The 21,034-nt window shown below is 40.7% G+C and overlaps 1 protein-coding gene across 1 annotated transcript in view; it reads left to right on the forward strand.

Moving 5' to 3' along the window:
• trappc12 (trafficking protein particle complex subunit 12) overlaps positions 1-21,034 on the forward strand; it is a 124,038-nt gene that overhangs the window by 75,545 nt on the left and 27,459 nt on the right. Inside the window, exons 6-7 of the mRNA XM_060934689.1 lie at positions 8,315-8,427; positions 8,508-8,580. Coding sequence (XP_060790672.1) covers positions 8,315-8,427; positions 8,508-8,580 — 186 coding nt within the window. The remainder of the gene's footprint in view (positions 1-8,314; positions 8,428-8,507; positions 8,581-21,034) is intronic.

Raw genomic sequence — 21,034 nt, forward strand, 5'->3', positions numbered from 1 at the left:
TGTGTTTTCTACATATCATACCATATCCCCTCTGGAATCTCCTCACCCAGCTCTCTTTCCCATTTGACTTTAACATATAATGTTGAATCTGTTCGAGAAGCCATCAAACATTGGTACAGAACCGCCACAGCCTTTGGAATAGCTTGGCTATAAGCTTGTACAAGTAACTTTATGATGGGATGTATTTTATCCTCAGTTGTTTGAATACTTTTGTTATAATAATCCCTCATTTGTAGATATCTAAATAAGTCCTGATTCGTTAGATCATGTGTATTCTTTAGTTCTTGAAAGCTTTTCATTTCACCTCTTTTAATAGTTGTACATATACAGCGCTCAGCGTAAATGAGTGCACCCCCTTTGAAAAGTAACATTTTAAACAATATCTCAATGAACACAAACAATTTCCAAAATGTTGACAAGACAAAGTTTAATATAACATCTGTTTAACTTATAACGTTAAAATAAGGTTAATAATATAACTTAGATTACACATTTTTTCAGTTTTACTCAAATTAGGGTGGTGCAAAAATGAGTACACCCCACAACAAAAACTACTACATCTAGTACTTTGTATGGCCTCCATGATTTTTAATGACGGCACCAAGTCTTCTAGGCATGGAATGAACAAGTTGGCGACATTTTGGAACATCAATCTTTTTCCATTCTTCAACAACGACCTCTTTTAGTGACTGGATGCTGGATGGAGAGTGATGCTCAACTTGTCTCTTCAGAATTCCCCATACTGTAGGTGTTCGATGGGGTTCAGATCAGGAGACGTACTTGGCCACTGAATCACTTTCACCCTGTTCTTCTTCAGAAATCCAACAGTGGCCTTAGATGTGTGTTTAGTCATGTTGGAAAAGTGCACAACGACCAAGGGCATGGAGTGATGGTAGCATCTTCTCTTTCAGTATAGAGCAATACATCTGTGAATTCATGATGCCATCAGTGAAATGCAGCTCCCCGACACCAGCAGGACTCATGCAACCCACCACCATGTTTCACTGTAGGCACCAGGCATTTTTCTTTGTATTCCTCACCTTTGCGACGCCATACAGTTTTGAAGCCGTCAGTTCCAAAAACATTTATCTCGGTCTCATCACTCCAGAGTATAGAGTCCCAGTAGTCTTCATCTTTGTCAGCATGGGCCCTGGCAAACTCTAGGCGGGCTTTAGGAGAGGCTTCTTTCGTGGACGGCATCCATGCATGCCATTCCTCTGCAGTGTACGCCGTATTGTGTCACGGGAAATAGTCACCCCAGTTTGGCTTTCTACTTCTTTAGATAACTGCAGTGAACTCGCATGCCGATTTTCTTCAACCCTTCTCATCAGAAGACGCTCCTGTCGAGGTGTTAATTTCCGTGGACGACCTGGACGTCTGTGATATGGTTGCAGTTCCATCTTTCTTAAATTTTTGTACTACTTTTGGTACAGTATTCTAACTGATAAGTAAAGCTTTGCTGATCTTCTTGTAGCCTTCACCTTTGTGGTGTAAAGAAATGATTTTCTTTGGGGAATTCTGAAGAGACAAGTTGAGCATCACTCTCCATCCAGCATCCAGTCACTAAAAGAGGCCGTTGTTGAAGAATGGAAAAAGATTGATGTTGCAAGTTGGCGACATTTTGTTCATTCGATGCCTAGAAGACTTGGTGCCGTCATTAAAAATCATGGAGGCCATACAAAGTACTAGATGTAGTAGTTTTTGTTGTGACGTGTACTCATTTTTGCACCACCCTAATTTGAGTAAAACTGAAAAATGTGTAATCCAAGTTATATTATTAACCTTACTTTCACGTTATAAGTTAAACAGATGTTGTTATATTAAACTTTGTCTTGTCAACATTTTGGAAATTGTTTGTGTTCATTGAGATATTGTTTAAAATGTTACTTTTCAAAGGGGGTGCACTCATTTACGCTGAGCACTGTAGCTGGAATTCCTTTTTCTGCCCAATATTTAAATCTAACATCATATTTTCCTGGTGCAAATTTGTCATCATATGCAATCCATTTTAATAGTCCAATTTCCTTCCTTATTTTTAATTGTTTCGCTGTGGAATACCACATATCTAAAGTAAAGGATATCACTGGGTTAAAACTATGCTCATCTTTAAAGATCTGATGACACGTTTTTGACATCTTTGGCGATGTTTTATAACATAAAAAGTAATTCCCGATGATCCATATATTAATTCACGAAGGCGCCTATTTTACAAGTTATGATAAACGTGGCTATTTGGGCAAATTTGACGGGGCTGCAGCACCCAGGAGACGAATGATGAGGAGGAGCTATATGACGTCAGCGAAAGAATCTTCCTCCTCACTTACCAGTTTGTTGTTGATGCGACAGGTGTTCAGTTTATCATCTCATCTCATTATCTCTAGCTGCTTTATCCTTCTACAGGGTCGCAGGCAAGCTGGAGCCTATCCCAGCTGACTACGGGCGAAAGGCGGGGTACACCCTGGACAAGTCGCCAGGTCATCACAGGGCTGACACATAGACACAGACAACCATTCACACTCACATTCACACCTACGCTCAATTTAGAGTCACCAGTTAACCTAACCTGCATGTCTTTGGACTGTGGGGGAAACCGGAGCACCCGGAGGAAACCCATGGGGAGAACATGCAAACTCCACACAGAAAGGCCCTCGCCGGCCCCGGGGCTCAAACCCAGGACCTTCTTGCTGTGAGGCGACAGCGCTAACCACTACACCACCGTGCCGCCCCAGTTTATCATTATTAGTATTATTATTATACATTATTTTATATACACACTGTGTTCCAAATTATTATGCAAATCATATTTTCTCAGATTTTCCTAAATTATCTATATTAATGGCAGTCATCATGATTTTCCAGTCATCAACCATTAGAGTACAATTCCAATGTTTTTGAACGAACCTCCCAATGATAACAGGAAATTTTTAAGAAATAAAAAACACAAATGCACCCAAAATGCATGTTCCAAATTATTACGCACAATTGAGTTTCCAAGCATTTTATTGTCATAAAGAACAAAAAATGGTCATGTGTGAAATTAGAAACATTAGCAGGTCATGACTAACTGAAATGTAACTGAAATCAAACACTATTTAAATCAAAACATTATCACAAGTGAAGTCACATCTGAACATAGGACCCCTTGTTGAAAAGGACCTTCTCAAGTCTTCCATCCATTGAATTTGTCAGTTTTTGGATAGTATCTGCTGGAACTGCCTTGCATGAGGACAGAATAGCCTCCCAGAGCTGTTGTTGAGATGTGAACTGCCTCCCACCATCATAAACGCTTCTCTTGATGATGCTCCAAAGGTTCTCAATAGGGTTGAGGTCAGGGGAGGATGGGGGCCACACCATAAGTTTGTCTCCTTTGATGCCCATTGCAGCCAGAGATGCAGATGTATTCTTTGCAGCATGACATGGTGCATTGTCATGCATGAAAATGATCTTGTTTCGAAAAGCACGATTCTTCCTTTTGAACCATGGCAGGAAGTGTTCTTTGAGGAACTCCACATACGTTATGGATGTCATCTTCACACCGTCAGGGATCCTAAAAGGGCCGACAATCTCTCTCCCCATGATTCCAGCCCAAAACATCACTCCACCACCTCCTTGTTGGCGCCGTAGCCTTGTTTGCATGGGGTGGCCATCAACCAACCATCCACCACTCCATCCATCTGGACCATCGAGGGTTGCACGACATTCATCAGTGAACAGAACAGTTTTGAAGTCAGTCTTCATGTATTGCCTGGCCCGCTGGAGCCGTTTCTGCTTGTGTCCAATGGATAGGGGAGGTCGAAACGATGGCTTACGCACCGCTGCAAACCCCTGGAGGACCCTGCATCTTGTTGTTCGGGGCACGTTGGAGGCACCAGCAGCTTCAAAAACTTGTCTGCTGCTATGACGGGGCATTTTTACAGCTGCTCTTTTGATCCAACGTATTTGCCTGTAGGAAAGAGTCCTGGATTTTCCATTATCAGCACGCACACGTGCGTGCTCTGAATCAGCTACATACTTCTTGATAGTGCGATGATCGCGATGAAGTCTCTTGGCAGTTTTGATTGTTGCCATGCCTTGACCCAAACATTCAACTATTTATTGCTTTTCAGCAGCCGACAGGTCCTTTTTCTTGCCCATTTTGGTTGAAAATGGTAGCCTGCTTAATAATGTGGGACAACCTTCTTTAGTAGTTTCCCCTTTAATTGGACTCGCCTGCCAAACTAATTAGCACAGGTGTCTTCAGTTGGTTTCAGTGATATACAGAGCCCTGATACACATTACCATTCATGAGTTTAACTGACAAACAAAAAATATCTTACCACTCTTACACTTGTTGCATAATAATTTGGAACACAGTGTATATATAGTTATTACGCCTTCGCGTTGTGTTGCCGGCTTTTGCTCCAAAACCCACAAGGATGGGGTAAGTTTATTCAAGTTTCCCAGAGATCCCGAGCTGCATGCGAAGCGGGTGAAGCAAGTCAGGCGCACTCGTGACAAGTGGGAGCCCTCACCAACATCCGTCCTGTGCTCTGAACACTTCGATTTGGATTGTTTTGACACCCTTCCCAGCTTAAAAGAATCTCTTGGGTGTTCAGTTCAGCACAAACTTGTGCTGCTACCATCAGGAGTGCCTACAGTATTCCGGAGGGGGTCTAATAGTAGCTACGCCGGATCCAGCAGTCGCCTGGATATTTTGCTTCATTCAAGGATAAAACTAAGAAGCCATAAACTAGAAGACATGCCTGCCAATGTTATCCTAAATGTATCACGGATCAGGCGTAGTCGTAAGCTTATTATGTTAGCCGTTTGCATGCTCCATTAGGAACTATGTATTCAGTGTAGCATACGGCTTACATGATATAAGCAGTGTTTACACATGCAAGACAACAATACACAATGTTAAAATATTGATTCCGTAACATTTTGAACAAATACGGGTTGACCTACCAATCCTTGTTATCCAACCTTGTGGTGTTCGTCAATGCTGGGCTGTCTGCCTGTCCGCTGTCCATCTCGGAGTCGGAGTCGCTCTCAGATTGGTGCACAGTAACAGGTTCAAACCTGTACGGTTGGATGCACCCGTGTTCGTCATCACTAGATTCTTCCGATCTATCCCACTCACAACACAATTCTAGACTCCCAGAAGAGGAAGAGCTAGCACTAGAGAGTTCACTGGCGTTTTCATGCGCCATTTCCATTGAGTCGAACCAGAGTAGAACCGCAGCGTGTTCTTCCGCTGACATCACTGCTTGGCCGCGAGCCACGGACCCAATTTTCTTGCACTGTGCAATTAAAAGTTGGATATTCGCGTAACAACAGCTTCTTTTCACGCAAAACAGCAGCTTCTTTTCATTTAAAACCTTTTTTGTAATTGATTTTCATGTGATATGTATTTTATATGTTGGTGTACTATATTCACATCTTTTTAATCTTTCAAACTTGCAAATGTTTTTTGGTTTTGCCTTTTGTATGACTGGTACAGGTTAAGACACCTGTCTGTCTAATTGATTGGCACCTTTGGGTGCCTTGCCTGGGCGGGTGTAGAGTAGGGTCATGTGATATAGGCCACAGCCTCTTCCTGTTACCTATATGCCTGATGAAGATCCAGGATGATCGAAACGTTGCTTGTTTTAATTAAATAAAGTTTATTTTTTGGAGCGTATCCAGCAGTGTGCAGACCTATTTTCTTTTATTGTCTGACATTTTTGTCTGGCACCTGCAAAGAGTTTTTGGATGTGCGCACCCTACTCAAACGATTATCGAACCAGAGTAGAACAGCCAGTGAACCGCAGCATGTTCTTCCGCTGACATCACTGCTTGGCCGCGAGCCACGGACCCAGTTTTCTTGCGCTGTGCAATTAAAAGTTGGATATTCACGTAACAACAGCTTCTTTTCACGTAATTATAACAGAAATCTAACATGTTTGCCATGTTGTATAGTTTATTTAAGAAATTGCATAGAGTCATGTTCGTGTCATCAGCCCTTTAATATAAGTGGGGATTTCTGTTTCACCAATACTTATCTGAATCGAGCGTATTTGGATTTTGATATATTTGCTCATTATATTCCTATTGGTTCCTGATTTTTTTTTTTTTTTTTGAGACAACTTGTTTAATATGATGCGCAAATTTTCTTTTGCGTATTTATTGCACTGATTTTATTTTCACCCTCAACAGTGAAGCTTCAGGAAGTGTTGGAGCTGGAAGTGTAATTTGTTTATGGCTGAATTGAAAACTTTTATTTATTTACCGGTGTATGTTTTCTATGCATCATGCAGCGTGAACTACACTTAATATGTAATTTTGACACCGATTTATACATTTGAATGTATACAAGTCGAAAGTCCTTCCTGTACCATACGGCGCATTAGGCGGCGCTGATCTCCGTTTCTGTAGCCCTCAGCCTCTCGCCGATTACATAGCTAGGGTTACAGTAGGGGGGCTGGTCCTCTGGTAACCACAAGAGTTTGTATAATTCATTCATTGTATGGAATGTATATAGATTTATGTATCATATAAATACAAAACTAAAGTCTTACTTTTGTGACTAAAAAGGATCTTGAATTGAGGGGGAAAAAATCATTAATAATACTACATAGGTACATTTATAATCTAAAATTTGGGTGTGTGAGAATATATACATATAAACACATACAATAAAGCTTTTATAAAAATGTGAAATTGTGTTCAGAAAAAAAAAAGACATCTGACTATGCAAAAATAATAAATTTAAATCAGGGATGAGAGTTTTCCGCTTTTCGGCGGATTTCCGCTTTTTCTGAGCGAAAATCGATATTATGCCAAATCCGTTGAGATTTTTTTTTTTTTTTTCATTGGGGGGCTTGGGGTATGTTCCTTCGTGATACTCAAGCGTATGACGATGTTACATGTTTACATTTTCGCCATCTTTAGTCTCGCTAAGTCTCGCGGTAGAATACGTGTTATCTACAATGTAATTGGCTAAAACATCGCTGGCGAGAGCATGATAGCCAATCATAACAGTTCTTACAAGAGTGCGAGAGAGAACAAAAGCCAATCATAACAGTTCTTACAAAAGTGCAAGAGAGAACAAAAGCCAATCATAACAGTTCTTACAAGAGTGTGGGAGAGAACAAAAGCCAATCATAACAGTTCTTACAAGAGTGTGAGAGAGAACAAAAGCCAATCATAACAGTTCTTACAAAAGTACCCGCATCTGTTCTATTTTATCGAAACTTGCACATGGTCATCGTCGCTGCTCTTCAAAAATACGTTTCTCTTTCGTATCGGCTTTTTTACTCAAAACGCCGAATACAATTGACAAGCGAGACGAAGCGAAGGCACGTGAAATCAATGCTGGTATAAAAAACAGAGAGGACTGACCAAGGTCTTGTCTTTGGCCAAAAAGCTGAAGAAGTCGTCGAAATTATTAAATGAAAATGAGAAGTGACTGTGAACTATAAATAATTGTATAAAGTGTACATAGACATTATCCCATAAACTTAGCATTCGTTTGATTTAGTACATTGAACATGTATATGATAGATAGTCAGTCAATCTGAATTAATGCTGACAGTTTTGAAAACTTAAATATTTCCAAAGACTTTTTGAAGAAATCATATGCAACTAATGAGGACATAGGGAGAAAAGGTCAGTCACCCTAAGAAATTTTATTTAATATATGAACATTTTGATAATTAATAAAACTTAAGTTTAATGTGAATTTAGTTTGTCGTTTTTGTTGATCATGAATTATAACCATACCCTTGAATGTAGAATGTGATTTTATCTTGAATTCAAACAATACTCCTATTGATTTGAAACATATTTTCATGTAAATATATAAAAAAGACAACATATATATATATATATATATATATATATATAAATATATAAATAATTTTTTTTTTTTTAATCTACTACAGCTCAGATTGCAGGAAAAGTGGTTTGTAAGGCCTTATTTTTCAAAATTTTCCTGGGGGGGTATCCCTCCCAGACCCCCGGCTTCGGGCGTCATCTTGTTTTCTGCTTTTTTTGGTGACCACCCACTCTCATCCCTGTTAAATGAAAACCTATCCTAATTTGAGCTTAAGTAAAAAGGGTGGAAAAATAAGTCGCTTCGTTATACACACGGCCATACTCTGTAGTGTAATGTCTGCATTATTAATATCTAATTGTTCTTGATCCTCTCAGAGTAGAGCCGAGCGTAGGATTGCAAAGGAGACAAATAAGTGTTGATTTGATCCATTATGGTGCATCCCGAGGTGAAAGGGAATGACTGAAGTCTTGTGTGTTTTGTACTTTACTTGACTGTGCTCTGTTCGTGGTCGTTCAGGTTCGATGGTGCCATTCTCCATGCGTGTGCTGCATGCTGAACTGCCTCAGTACTTAAACAAGCCCCAGGAGTGTCTGGACCGCTTGCACAGCATGAGAAGCATCTGTCAAAAAGTGAGCGAGTCCAGAATTTTCCAGTCCTAATGTCTGTGCGGTAATTATCCTGCTCTGAAACTAGTGTGCTCTGTGAACAGATCCTGGCACACCTCGAGGAGGGACTGGCTGAGGACGGGAGCATGATGACCCTCACGCAGGAAAACAGACAAGGTACTGCGTTCAGACGCTATTACATCATCTGCACGGCTCACCGTTAACTTTTTAACCCGCGCAGCAAGATCTTTCCCTTGTCCTGACCATAACCTTTTTGTGTCTCTGTATTTACTAGTTCAGTGAAAGGAAAGCGGTGAACAAAGTTTTATCAAATAGCAAGTATAGTTATGATGATCGTTATGTTTTAATGATATTTCAATAAAACTCAAAATTGAACAATATTTCTGCTAACCCAAATTCAAAACTTCTGGAGGAAATAAACTTGAATCGTGGTTAATCCAGTAAAACTTGAAGTGTAAATTAATTTCAAGAAATGAAACTGAAAGACAACAAGTTGGACATGATAAGGGGGACAGAATCACGTTGTGAATGAAAACAAGCTGGAAGCGAATTCGGCACTGTCGTAAAATACCCGCCAAATATTTTGCGACGTTTGTGATGGTTAATGTGAATCATACAGAAGAAAAATACAATGAATGTCCAAATGAAATAAAGATTCACTACAGATATTTTATTGAGGTATTTGATCATTTCTATGAACTCAAAGTCGAATAATCAATAATTAGATATTATGACATGGTTATTTTTACACACACGCCTGCTGTATTCGGCTTCCCCGGAATTTCATAAACGGTAACACGGCCGGATCACTGAGGGGATTGAACTAGTTTTATTGGTACTTTATTGATGTAACTCTTGAATAATTACGATAAAAATGGTGACTTTTGACAAATATTCAATTTGTCCTGTCAGACAGGCAGATGTGGATTTGACTTGTCCGGACCAAACATTTGGTTGTCCCGGACAGTCGGACTACTGTTAATGTCAAGCTCTGATCTGTTAAAGGAGAACTGAAGTCATTTTTAAACTTGCTTTATTTCTTAATTAACATGTTATTCAATTACGTTTTCGGTTTTAGTAACCTTATATCGTGACTCGTATTGGCATATTATATTACACTTAGCGGCCTTTTTGGTTTTTAGCCACGTTGAATTTAGTTCGTTTGGTCCACGGCAGGCGTCGCTTATCCGCGTGATCTTCACGAGACTTGTGCGAGACTTCAAACGTGAAGTGTCAGCGCCACCATTTTGAAAACTGTTTACACAGCGGCCAGATCGCCATATCATTCCAATTTAGATTAATTTCGAGATTTGCCAGCTTCATCATTGATGGAGATTATTCCATACAACTTAAAACCATTGGTTAAATGAAAAAAAAAAAAACGCTTTAGGACACTACTCCGTCATGCTGGTATTTACATCATTACTGTCGCACAATTAAAACGTGCCAGATCAGTCGGCGGGTGGGTTTTCAAAATAATAAATGCATGCATGTGTTTTTGTGATAAATCCATATTACACTGAGCACATTTCCTACATTAATCGATACAAAGTACCTGCAGCTTTCAGTTCTTTTAAATAAAGGCTGAATACTTTCTTCTTTGCCGCTGCCTTTTATTAAATCAAATTTGAGACTTAATTTGATTTCTTTCAGCGCGACCGCAATGCATGATATTGCTTTGGTTAGTGACCATTGGTTGTACACTACTTTTCGTGATGGGATACTTTGAGTGCACTATATAGGTTGTAATAATCCTCACTAAGGTTTCGGACAGCACTACAAAATGGCGTCCTCACTATATAGTGCCCTATATAGTGAGTAGGGAGCGATTTCAGACACGGGGAAAACTTCCGTCAGCATTCGAAAGAGCGTCTTTTGACAACGTTGGCAGATGTCGGTCACTTTGATTTCCGCTGTACGTTTTACTCCCGTCCTACGGTGTCTCGCACAGGTCTCAACGAATCTCGTTTACGCCCATTGCTTCGACATATGGACTGATGTATTACAGAGCATATTTCAAACGCTCATTACTTGCTATAGCAGCGACAAAATAGCTGTCAGAAGTGTATTCCTGTATTTACTAATAAAATGAGAAATAGAATTTTGATTTAAAAAAATTTGCCTTCAGTTCTCCTTTAAATGCTCTTAACTTTTATACATTTTGCGGTTTAGCTCCGAGATTACATTGTGTGTATAGTTTAAATGGGGGGCCTTTATGTTGTATGAAGCTTAAGGATAATTAAGTTATTCCACGAAATCAAGTCGTACGTGAGCTGACAGCCGACGAGGTGCATAGCGCCATGTACTGTACGACAAGATTGAGTGGAATAATTGTTCTATTCCATCCGCATTCATGGGATTTTGAGAAATGAAGCTTTTATTTATTTTTTTTAAATTAATTAAATTATTTATTTTGCAACTTTGATAAATAAAAACGTTGTACAAAACGTCCGACAAAATCATTTCAGCTTAGAATGTAAACAGACCGGCAAAATGACAGGAGCAATTTGTGAAAAATGCACCGATGATCATTCTTGAGAGAGAGAGAGAGAGAGAGGGAAAAAAATGTTCTTACTATCAAATACTTCTTTTTATTCCATATTTTTGTTTGTTTTCTGATTTAATGTGCGCCATGGTTTTGTTTTTCTCTACTCACGGTATGCAGGGTCTCCGCGGATCCTTAAAAAGTCTTAAAAAGTCTTATTTTTAATGTGTGTTTTTTAAGGTCTTAAAAAGCATTATATTTCGCTATTTTTTGAGCTATGGTATTAAATTTCACATGGGAGGTATTAAATTTCATCCGGGTAGCCTACGGTAAATGAAAAAAAAAAAAACATATGTCTGGATTTTTTTTTCCGCGCTAACGTTATTTATTCAACCAGCGTCGTTTGTTATCAAGATGCTGAACAAGTAGCACAAGAGCCGTTGTGTGTCTAGCACTAGTTCTAATAGCGCAGGAACCACGCCACTGGGGGCAGTGTGTTCTTTTATCCATGTAGTAGACAGTGATGGGAATAACGGCGTTAGAAATAAACGGCGTTACTAACGGCGTTACTTTTTTTAGTAACGAGTAATCTAACTAATTACTTTTTACATCGTTATAACGCCGTTCCCGTTACTTACAATAAAATGCTCTGCGTTACTTTATTAAAGCTGTTCTCATCTGGCACGCTGCTCGCTCAGCCTTTCTTTACTCTGCTTTAGTGTGGGGCGGGGAGACGCGAGACAACGGCACAGTAAGCCAATCAGAGTAGATTTGGACAACATACGTAGGTAGGCCACGCCTACTGCACTACTGCGCGCTCTTTCAATCGGAAGCCACAGCGATGGCGAGCGGTCAGCCCAGCACTGCGCTTTCACACTGGAAATACAGCCATTACTTTTCATTACTTGAAATAAAAGGCAAGAGTGTTTACGTGCAATGCACATTATGTCGAGGAACAAAGCGTTTGTCCTCGTCAGTGGCCAGTAATTAGTAACAATTTTAATAACTACAGAAATATATTACATTTGATGGATGTCTTCTCACATTGTCCCACAAAAATATTAATATAGTGTAGATAACGTTACTAATTGGTTCTGTTAAGTGTCCATTTCAGTCATTAAACACATTTAACATTCACTTTTATTATGATTACACTAATTGAATGATTTTTTTTTTTTGAGGGGGAACAAAATGTAACGGAATAATTACTTTCTCTGGTAATTAGTTACTTTTATGACAAAGTAACTCCGTTACTAACTCGTAACTCCGTTACTAACTCAGTTACTTTTTGGGAAAAGTAACTAGTAACTATAATTACTTTTTGAAAGTAACGTGCCCAACACTGGTAGTAGAACCATTGAGAGTAGAGCAGACGAGGAAGAAGTGGTTGAACTTGAACATGAGCGGAGATGGGGAAGTGTAAGTTTAGTAACAAGTGGCTTGAGGAGCCAAAATACAAAAGTTGGCTAACAACAGCAACTTCAGAATATGAAGCGAGATGTAAGGTATGTCGGAAAGACATCAAGTTAACAACAATGGGCTGTAAAGCCCTTGACGCTCACTCGAAAGGGGTAAAGCATATGCACTATGCTGCTAGTCGGGCAACAACAGTCCCCAGAGGCAGTTCGATCAGTAGTCAAACTTCCTTGCTTCCTCACTGTTTGTTCATGGCAGTACCCTACTATTAAAATATTGAGAAAGCAGTTAATGTTCTGTTTTGTTAACTGAAGATCAATTTGTTTCCTCACTGTTTGTTTACAGCAGTACCCTACTATTAAAATATCGAGAAGGCAGCTAATGTTCTGTTTTGTAAACTGAAGATGCACATTTTTTATAAAAAAAAATGCTTTGAACTTAACCTAGAGTGTGCTTTTTTTTTTTTTTTACTGTACGTATTTGTTCCGCGGTAGTGGTCTTATTTTTTATACTCAGTGGTCTTAAAATGGTCTTAAAAAGTATTATTTTTGCTGGTCAGAAATGTGCAGAGACCCTGATGAGCTGATATCCTCGTCGAGGAGCCAATCAGAGCACGCGGTTGCTTTATATCCAGTGACTGTGGATAGAATAAATTTGAATAATCAGTTATCTGAGTGATTTATAAGCGAGGAAGCACTAATTATCCACCAGCAAACAGCAGTTGGATTACATATCCAGTGAGGGCCAAACGTCTGAGGCTACACTGAAAATCAGGTTGGGTTGGTTTGTTTGTTTGTTTGTTTGTTTGTCTCTCTCTCTCTCCCCCCTTTTTTAATATTTAAAGACCCACTGACACAACTTTTTACACCACGTAATATGTATATTTATTATTTTATTGCTGTATTGTGAAATAAAATATCCAAAACTCAACTTGAATAAAGGGTCGTCTTTGTAGAAAATCAAGAATTTCAGAGCCGATTTTGTGTTTTTTGCCCCGGCTTCTACAAGCGCCATGAGCCATTTGCCCGTTTTTGCCGCTAGGGCGAGTGACGTCACATCAGTGCATGTCGTTCTGGATTGCATGAAAATAAAACATGAAGCAGGGAAGCTATCGAGATTGTCTGCCCTCACGTCTATTAAAGATTCTGTTTAAACAGCATAATGTCTTAAACATATGGTCCTGGTCACGTCACACTATTGGTCCCACTCCAAAAAACATCATGTCTAAGCTCCTGTTAGATCATGTTAGATACAGTAGCTACCAGAAGTTTAGGTCATATTTATGCAGAAATATCAAAAACTCTAAAGGGTTCACAAACTTTCAAAACATGCCGGATGACATTTTATATCTATCACTCCACACATATATCATGTATATTATCCTAACTAAATATATGAAACAAGGTATTGGCCTTTCAGTTGTTGTACATTACTGGTATTAGCTGCTTTGGCCTATTGATAAGTAATATGCAATGGTATAAGACGCATTTGTGATGTTACAACAAATTTTAAACAACATACATGTATTGAATAACAACAACACATAGCCACGTACCCTGGCTCGTTCTCTTTTGGCAAAGGCACCACCGGACTTTCGCTTTTTGACCGCCCCTTCGGGGGGTCTGCTGTCATCTGTTTCTCTTTTGACAGATTGATTCGGCCCGGGCCTGTCAAACAACGTCGGCACAGCTGACTCCTCCAACACCAGTGGATAAGTTGGATCAAACGTTCTTCGAGTTCTGGACGACAAAGTGAAACAGTGCTCCTCGAAATGTGCTGAACAGAGACGTGACCATTTTGTTGACTTCCAGTTCGCACGTGTTTTGGAAACGTTTCTTTCCCACTCTTTTGCTATTTCAGGGTGTTTTTTCCAAGGAAAGGAATGGAGTTTCACTCCTTCCGACGTGGTGTTAGAACACCCGTAAGCCACACGTATAATCCCTTTTCGGTTAGACGCCATTTAACTTTTTCACCCAAGGAAATCACAACAAAACCACAGCTCAATATCACAAGACTTGTGAGAACTGAACCAACATAGTGACTTGTAAACAAAAACGACACACTGATGTGACGTCACTTCCGGCATCTCTGAATGAGCCCAGTTCATCTCCAGGTCAATCTCCCTGCGCGAAATTTAAAATTACTTCTGATGTTTAAAACGGACAGTTAAACCAAGAATTAAAACCAGAATTTATCTTTGGAGTCATATATTGTTTGTTTAAAAATTAATACGAAATGACTGTCAGTGGGTCTTTAAAACCAAGTTTACATCATGGATATTTAATATTTGCTAGGTCCCTATTTCGGTGTAAGCAAATTGGCGATATTGACCATGTTAACTGCTTTGTACAAAAGGTTAGCTTTTCCTCCTATCTAATCTCTTCTACTGAAGCACATGTTGAGACGACACTCTGATGGATTTGATCTAAAATGGATTGTCAGGTTTTGCACAAACTTGTAGAGTCCATGCCAGGTCGAGTGCACACTGTCGTTAAAGCAGAAAAGGATGCAGCAAATACAACCCCGATTCCAAAAAAGTTGGGACAAAGTACAAATTGTAAATAAAAACGGAATGCAATGATGTGGAAGTTTCAAAATTCCATATTTTATTCAGAATAGAACATAGATGACATATCAAATGTTTAAACTGAGAAAATGTATCATTTAAAGAGAAAAATTAGGTGATTTTAAATTTCATGACAACAACACATCTCAAAGTTGGGACAAGGCCATGTTTACCACTGTGAGACATCCCCTTTTCTCTTTACAACAGTCTGTAAACATCTGGGGACTGAGGAGACAAGTTGCTCAAGTTTAGGGATAGGAATGTTAACCCATTCTTGTCTAATGTAGGATTCTAGTTGCTCAACTGTCTTAGGTCGTTTTTGTCGTATCTTCCGTTTTATGATGCGCCAAATGTTTTCTATGGGTGAAAGATCTGGACTGCAGGCTGGCCAGTTCAGTACCCGGACCCTTCTTCTACGCAGCCATGATGCTGTAATTGATGCAGTATGTGGTTTGGCATTGTCATGTTGGAAAATGCAAGGTCTTCCCTGAAAGAGACGTCGTCTGGATGGGAGCATATGTTGCTCTAGAACCTGGATATACCTTTCAGCATTGATGGTGTCTTTCCAGATGTGTAAGCTGCCCATGCCACACGCACTAATGCAACCCCATACCATCAGAGATGCAGGCTTCTGAACTGAGTGCTGATAACAACTTGGGTCGTCCTTCTCCTCTTTAGTCCGAATGACATGGCGTCCCTGATTTCCATAAAGAACTTCAAATTTTGATTCGTCTGACCACAGAACAGTTTTCCACTTTGCCACAGTCCATTTTAAATGAGCCTTGGCCCAGAGAAGACGTCTGCGCTTCTGGATCATGTTTAGATACGGCTTCTTCTTTGTACTATAGCGTTTTAGCTGGCAATGGCGGATGGCACGGTGAATTGTGTTCACAGATAATGTTCTCTGGAAATATTCCTGAGCCCATTTTGTGATTTCCAATACAGAAGCATGCCTGTATGTGATGCAGTGCCGTCTAAGGGCCCGAAGATCACGGGCACCCAGTGTGGTTTTCCGGCCTTGACCCTTACGCACAGAGATTCTTCCAGATCCTCTGAATCTTTTGATGATATTATGCACTGTAGATGATGATATGTTCAAACTCTTTGCAATTTTACACTGTCGAACTCCTTTCTGATATTGCTCCACTATTTGTCGGCGCAGAATTAGGGGGATTGGTGATCCTCTTCCCATCTTTACTTCTGAGAGCCGCTGCCACTCCAAGATGCTCTTTTTATACCCAGTCATGTTAATGACCTATTGCCAGTTGACCTAATGAGTTGCAATTTGGTCCTCCAGCTGTTCCTTTTTTGTACCTTTAACTTTTCCAGCCTCTTATTGCCCCGTCCCAACTTTTTTGAGATGTGTTGCTGTCATGAAATTTCAAATGAGCCAATATTTGGCATGAAATTTCAAAATGTCTCACTTTCGACATTTGATATGTTGTCTATGTTCTATTGTGAATACAATATCAGTTTTTGAGATTTGTAAATTATTGCATTCTATTTTTATTTACAATTTGTACTTTGTCCCAACTTTTTTGGAATCGGGGTTGTACTAAAACATTGAAATCCATGTAAATATTTCAAAGATTCAAATTTTCACTCAAGTTGCTGTCAGTGGTGTGATGTAATTTGTAATGGAAATTGTTGCAGTAAATTAGAAAAGACTTTCCAAGACTTTTGGACCCAACTGTAGATTGATGTAGAGCGTGGTGTTTTGGTCCCCTTCTTCTCCCCATCTGATGTCCATGGGCATTTTAACACACAAGGATCAGCTTTTGGCCCATTTCAGACATGTTTGTCTGCAGTTCGTAGATCTCATCTCATTATCTCTAGCCGCTTTATCCTTCTACAGGGTCACAGGCAAGCTGGAGCCTATCCCAGCTGACTACGGGCGAAAGGCGGGGTACACCCTGGACAAGTCGCCAGGTCATCACAGGGCTGACACATAGACACAGACAACCATTCACACTCACATTCACACCTACGGTCAATTTAGAGTCACCAGTTAACCTAACCTGCATGTCTTTGGACTGTGGGGGAAACCGGAGCACCCGGAGGAAACCCACGCGGACACGGGGAGAACATGCAAACTCCACACAGAAAGGCCCTCGCCGGCCCCGGGGCTCGAACCCAGGACCTTCTTGCTGTGAGGCGACAGCGCTAACCACTACACCACCGTGCCGCCCCAGTTGGTAGATAAACCACTTTTTTTTGATCATTCATTCATCTTCAGTCAGAGCGTTTTCCTAATCAGGGTCATGTGATCCAGTGCCTGTCGTGAAAACAATGGGCATGAGCTGATAATACACCCTGGATGATGTGCAAATCCATCGCAAGGCATTATCCTGACACACATTCACACCTATGGACAGGTTAGCATCGTCAGTCCGTCTTGCAGCATGCGTTTGGGAGGAGGGAGGAAACCGGAGAACCCCTGCGGAGAACATGCACAGAGCTCTGATCATATTGTAACCTGGGCTCCGGATCAAACCAGGGACTCTGGAGCTGAGAGTTGGCAACACTCCCCACTGCCACCATGCCACACCTAGTTAATTTTTATTTCACTTTGATTTTACGATTAACATTTCTTCAATTAATGTTATTAGGTTTCTGTACTTTTCATTGGCAGTCAAGCCAAGTCAGAACTGCATGCTTGCTTGTATACAGCAATAATTTTTTATACTCCGGGGTGGGATACTGGTTTACCTCTGTCCGTCCGTCTGCATCTCCATCCATCCGAAACAACACCCTTTTTCTCAGCAACCACAAATCATAGCCACTTAGTCCCGAGCTTCAGCTTGGGATTCTGTACAGTGTATACCGTTTTCAGGTCTGTCGCACTTTGACTTCCTGTTTACCGACTGAATGTATTTACAAAACGTGTAGCGTGGATTTACAAAATTTTCATAACACTACTTTTTTTTTTTCTCAGCAGCTACAAATCACAGCTGCTTGATGTTTGGTACCGAGCTTCAGCTTGGGGTTCTATACCATGTATATACCATTTTCAGGTCTGTCACACATCGACTTCCTGTTTACCGACTGAATATGTTTACAAAACATGTATAGCGTGGATTTTGACGCCATTTCAAGAAGAAAAATGCTATTTCAAAATGACAGCTTACCAGGACACTATTTAAAATCCCTGGGGAGGGACACGGCTCTTTACTTGTTTCAGGGTTCATTATTTGTTGAAGTCAACATTCATAATCAGTGTCGATATGGACGAGCGGTGTGGACGTGCAAAGACTGCGTCTGGAAAGACCAAGCAATTTATATCTTATCGATATTCGGCTCCCTGAGACAGCACCGGCCTGGTTCAGGCCGTTGCTGAGGAAACATTTCCCCCTGAAGGTCACTGCCGGGAGACACTCTCGCATTCCTCTCTAACTCTCCGCGGTCGCCATTTTTACCCCCAGTGTGACAAGCGGGTGCGTGACCAGCGCCTTCATGGCTGCAGGAGCGGACGACTGCTTGCTTGCGCTGGATTACCTCCCTCAAGTCCCGTGTTTAAAGTGTACTTGTGTTGTTGTGTGCTTATGTGCAAAGGTTTTTTAAATGTTCCCACACTGTACTCCTGACAGGAGCATAGTGGGGGGGGGGTGTTCTTTTTTTTCCTTATCTCTCCTCATGTTGTGTTTCTTTTTTATCTTTATCCCTGTCTTCCTGTCCTGTCTGCCCTGTGTCAATTGTATGTTGTATATGTACGGACAGGTTGACGGCTAATTTCGCTGGTACATGTGACTAGTGACAATAAAGGGCATCATTATCATCATCATTCCTTCAATTACTTGCATTCTGATATAAGCGAGAGCGGGAGATACATAAGTGAGCAGTAGCTCACAGTCGAGCTTGTATTTTATGAATCGCGGTCACCTGCCCTCTCTGTTCCTGACTTCTAGAAGGCTTTCACCACAACTGTTCCTTTCAATGTCACTTACTATACACATGCATTCTAAACTGCTGCGTTTGTCTCATGTCAGAAAATATTCTACACTCAAGTAGAAATGAACACATATTGATCCCATGTCAGTCTGGGGGTGTTTGTGCCCTGATACTGAAACAAACCAGGAACGAAGTTGACACCTCTATAAATCCCACGCGTTCAGCCGACTCTCGCACTGAGACTCTGTGTCGGCTGTGGCGAATAGAGACAAATGTGTGTATACACAGAGCGGACTGGAGTGAGTGATGCCAGCTCCCATATGGATGGCTCACTTGTCTTTCCATCCCTCCCATCACCTGTGTTCCTGATGAGTGTATTCGCCTTCCCAGTAGCTTGACAGCCCAGTGGCTTCATGCCACTTCTCCCCATCTGCTGCCCTCAACCTGACTCCTGAGCTTGGAGTAAAGTATGGCGGCTCAGCACTAATGCCAGCCTCTCAGCACAGGACCGGCAGCCCTCTGGTCAGAGTCGGCGGTTACAGATCGAAGTGCAGGCTCTGAGTTTGGGAAGCTCATTTTCTAGGCCAGAGCCATGGTGCTTTTTGTTGTATTTCCTGTTGAGCTTTTAAGTAGAATCGAGGAAGTGTGAGAGATTGGGAGAGCTGAGCCAGGTACTGTACATGCAGACATCATCTAATACAGATAAATTAGCAGTTAGTTCAAGTCAATTTCAGAGTGAACGTCTGTATTTATAATTATTCTATCCACATTCACTGGATATGAGCAATTGCACACTTGGATTGGCTATTCTACTACTAGGATATCAGCTTATATACTGTGAGGAGAGAAAAACAAAATGGCGGCGCATGTTGCTGAACCAACCGAGGACGAAATAAAAACTCGACTCGAAAACAAACTCTAAAATAAATAAATAAATTTTTAAAATGGAATAAAAGTATTTGATGGTAAGAGAATCCCCCCCGCCCAAGAATTATTGTATTTTTCACAAATTGCTATTGTCATTTCACCGGGTTGTTTACATTCTAAGCAGAAATTACTTTGTTGGACACTTTGGATAAAGACTTTATCGAATTACTTTGTCGAATTTGCAGCAAAAAAAAAAATGCTGTTTCTCAAAATCCAGTGAATGAATAAAACGCTTTGTTTTATTCTGTGCACCTTGTTGGCTATCAGCTCATGTACGACTCGATTTCGTGGAATAACTGTTAAGGATAAGGGATGTATGATTTTATATTTTTAAAAAAAAGCTGCTAAATGGGAGTGTCTGGGTATTTTTATCTCATCTCATTATCTCTAGCTGCTTTATCCTGTTCTACAGGGAAGCTGGAGCCTATCCCAGCTGACTACGGGCGAAAGGCGGGGTACACCCTGGACAAGTCACCAGGTCATCACAGGGCTGACATATAGACACAGACAACCATTCACACTCACATTCACACCTACGGTCAATTTAGAGTCACCAGTTAACCTAACCTGCATGTCTTTGGACTGTGGGGGAAACCGGAGCACCCGGAGGAAACCCACGCGGACACGGGGAGAACATGCAAACTCTGCACAGAAAGGCCCTCGCCGGCCACGGGGCTCGAACCCGGACCTTCTTGCTGTGAGGCGACAGTGCTGTGTGTGTATGTAGGTCGGTCCCGGTCCGGTCCAAAAGTTTGGGGTCACCCAGACAATTTTGTGTTTTCCATGAAAAGTCACACTTTTATTTCCCACCATAAGTTGTAAAATGAATAGAAAATATAGTCAAGACATTTTTCTGGCCATTTTGAGCATTTAATCGACCCCACAAATGTGATGCTCCAGAAACTCAATCTGCTCAAAGGAAGGTCAGTTTTATAGCTTCTCTAAAGAGCTCAACTGTTTTCAGCTGTGCTAACATGATTGTACAAGGGTTTTCTAATCATCCATTAGCCTTCTGAGGCAATGAGCAAACACATTGTACCATTAGAACACTGGAGTGATAGTTGCTGGAAATGGGCCTCTATACACCTATGGAGATATTGCACCAAAAACCAGACATTTGCAGCTAGAATAGTCATTTACCACATTAGCAATGTATAGAGTGGATTTCTGATTAGTTTAAAGTGATCTTCATTGAAAAGAACAGTGCTTTTCTTTCAAAAATAAGGACATTTCAAAGTGACCCCAAACTTTTGAACGGGGGTGTGTGTGTCTGATGTGAATTACAATTTACCTTTTTTTTTTTTTCCCTTAAACTTCCATGGAAAATG

This window comes from Neoarius graeffei, chromosome 11 (assembly GCF_027579695.1).
Source record: "Neoarius graeffei isolate fNeoGra1 chromosome 11, fNeoGra1.pri, whole genome shotgun sequence".
Taxonomy (NCBI): domain Eukaryota; kingdom Metazoa; phylum Chordata; class Actinopteri; order Siluriformes; family Ariidae; genus Neoarius; species Neoarius graeffei.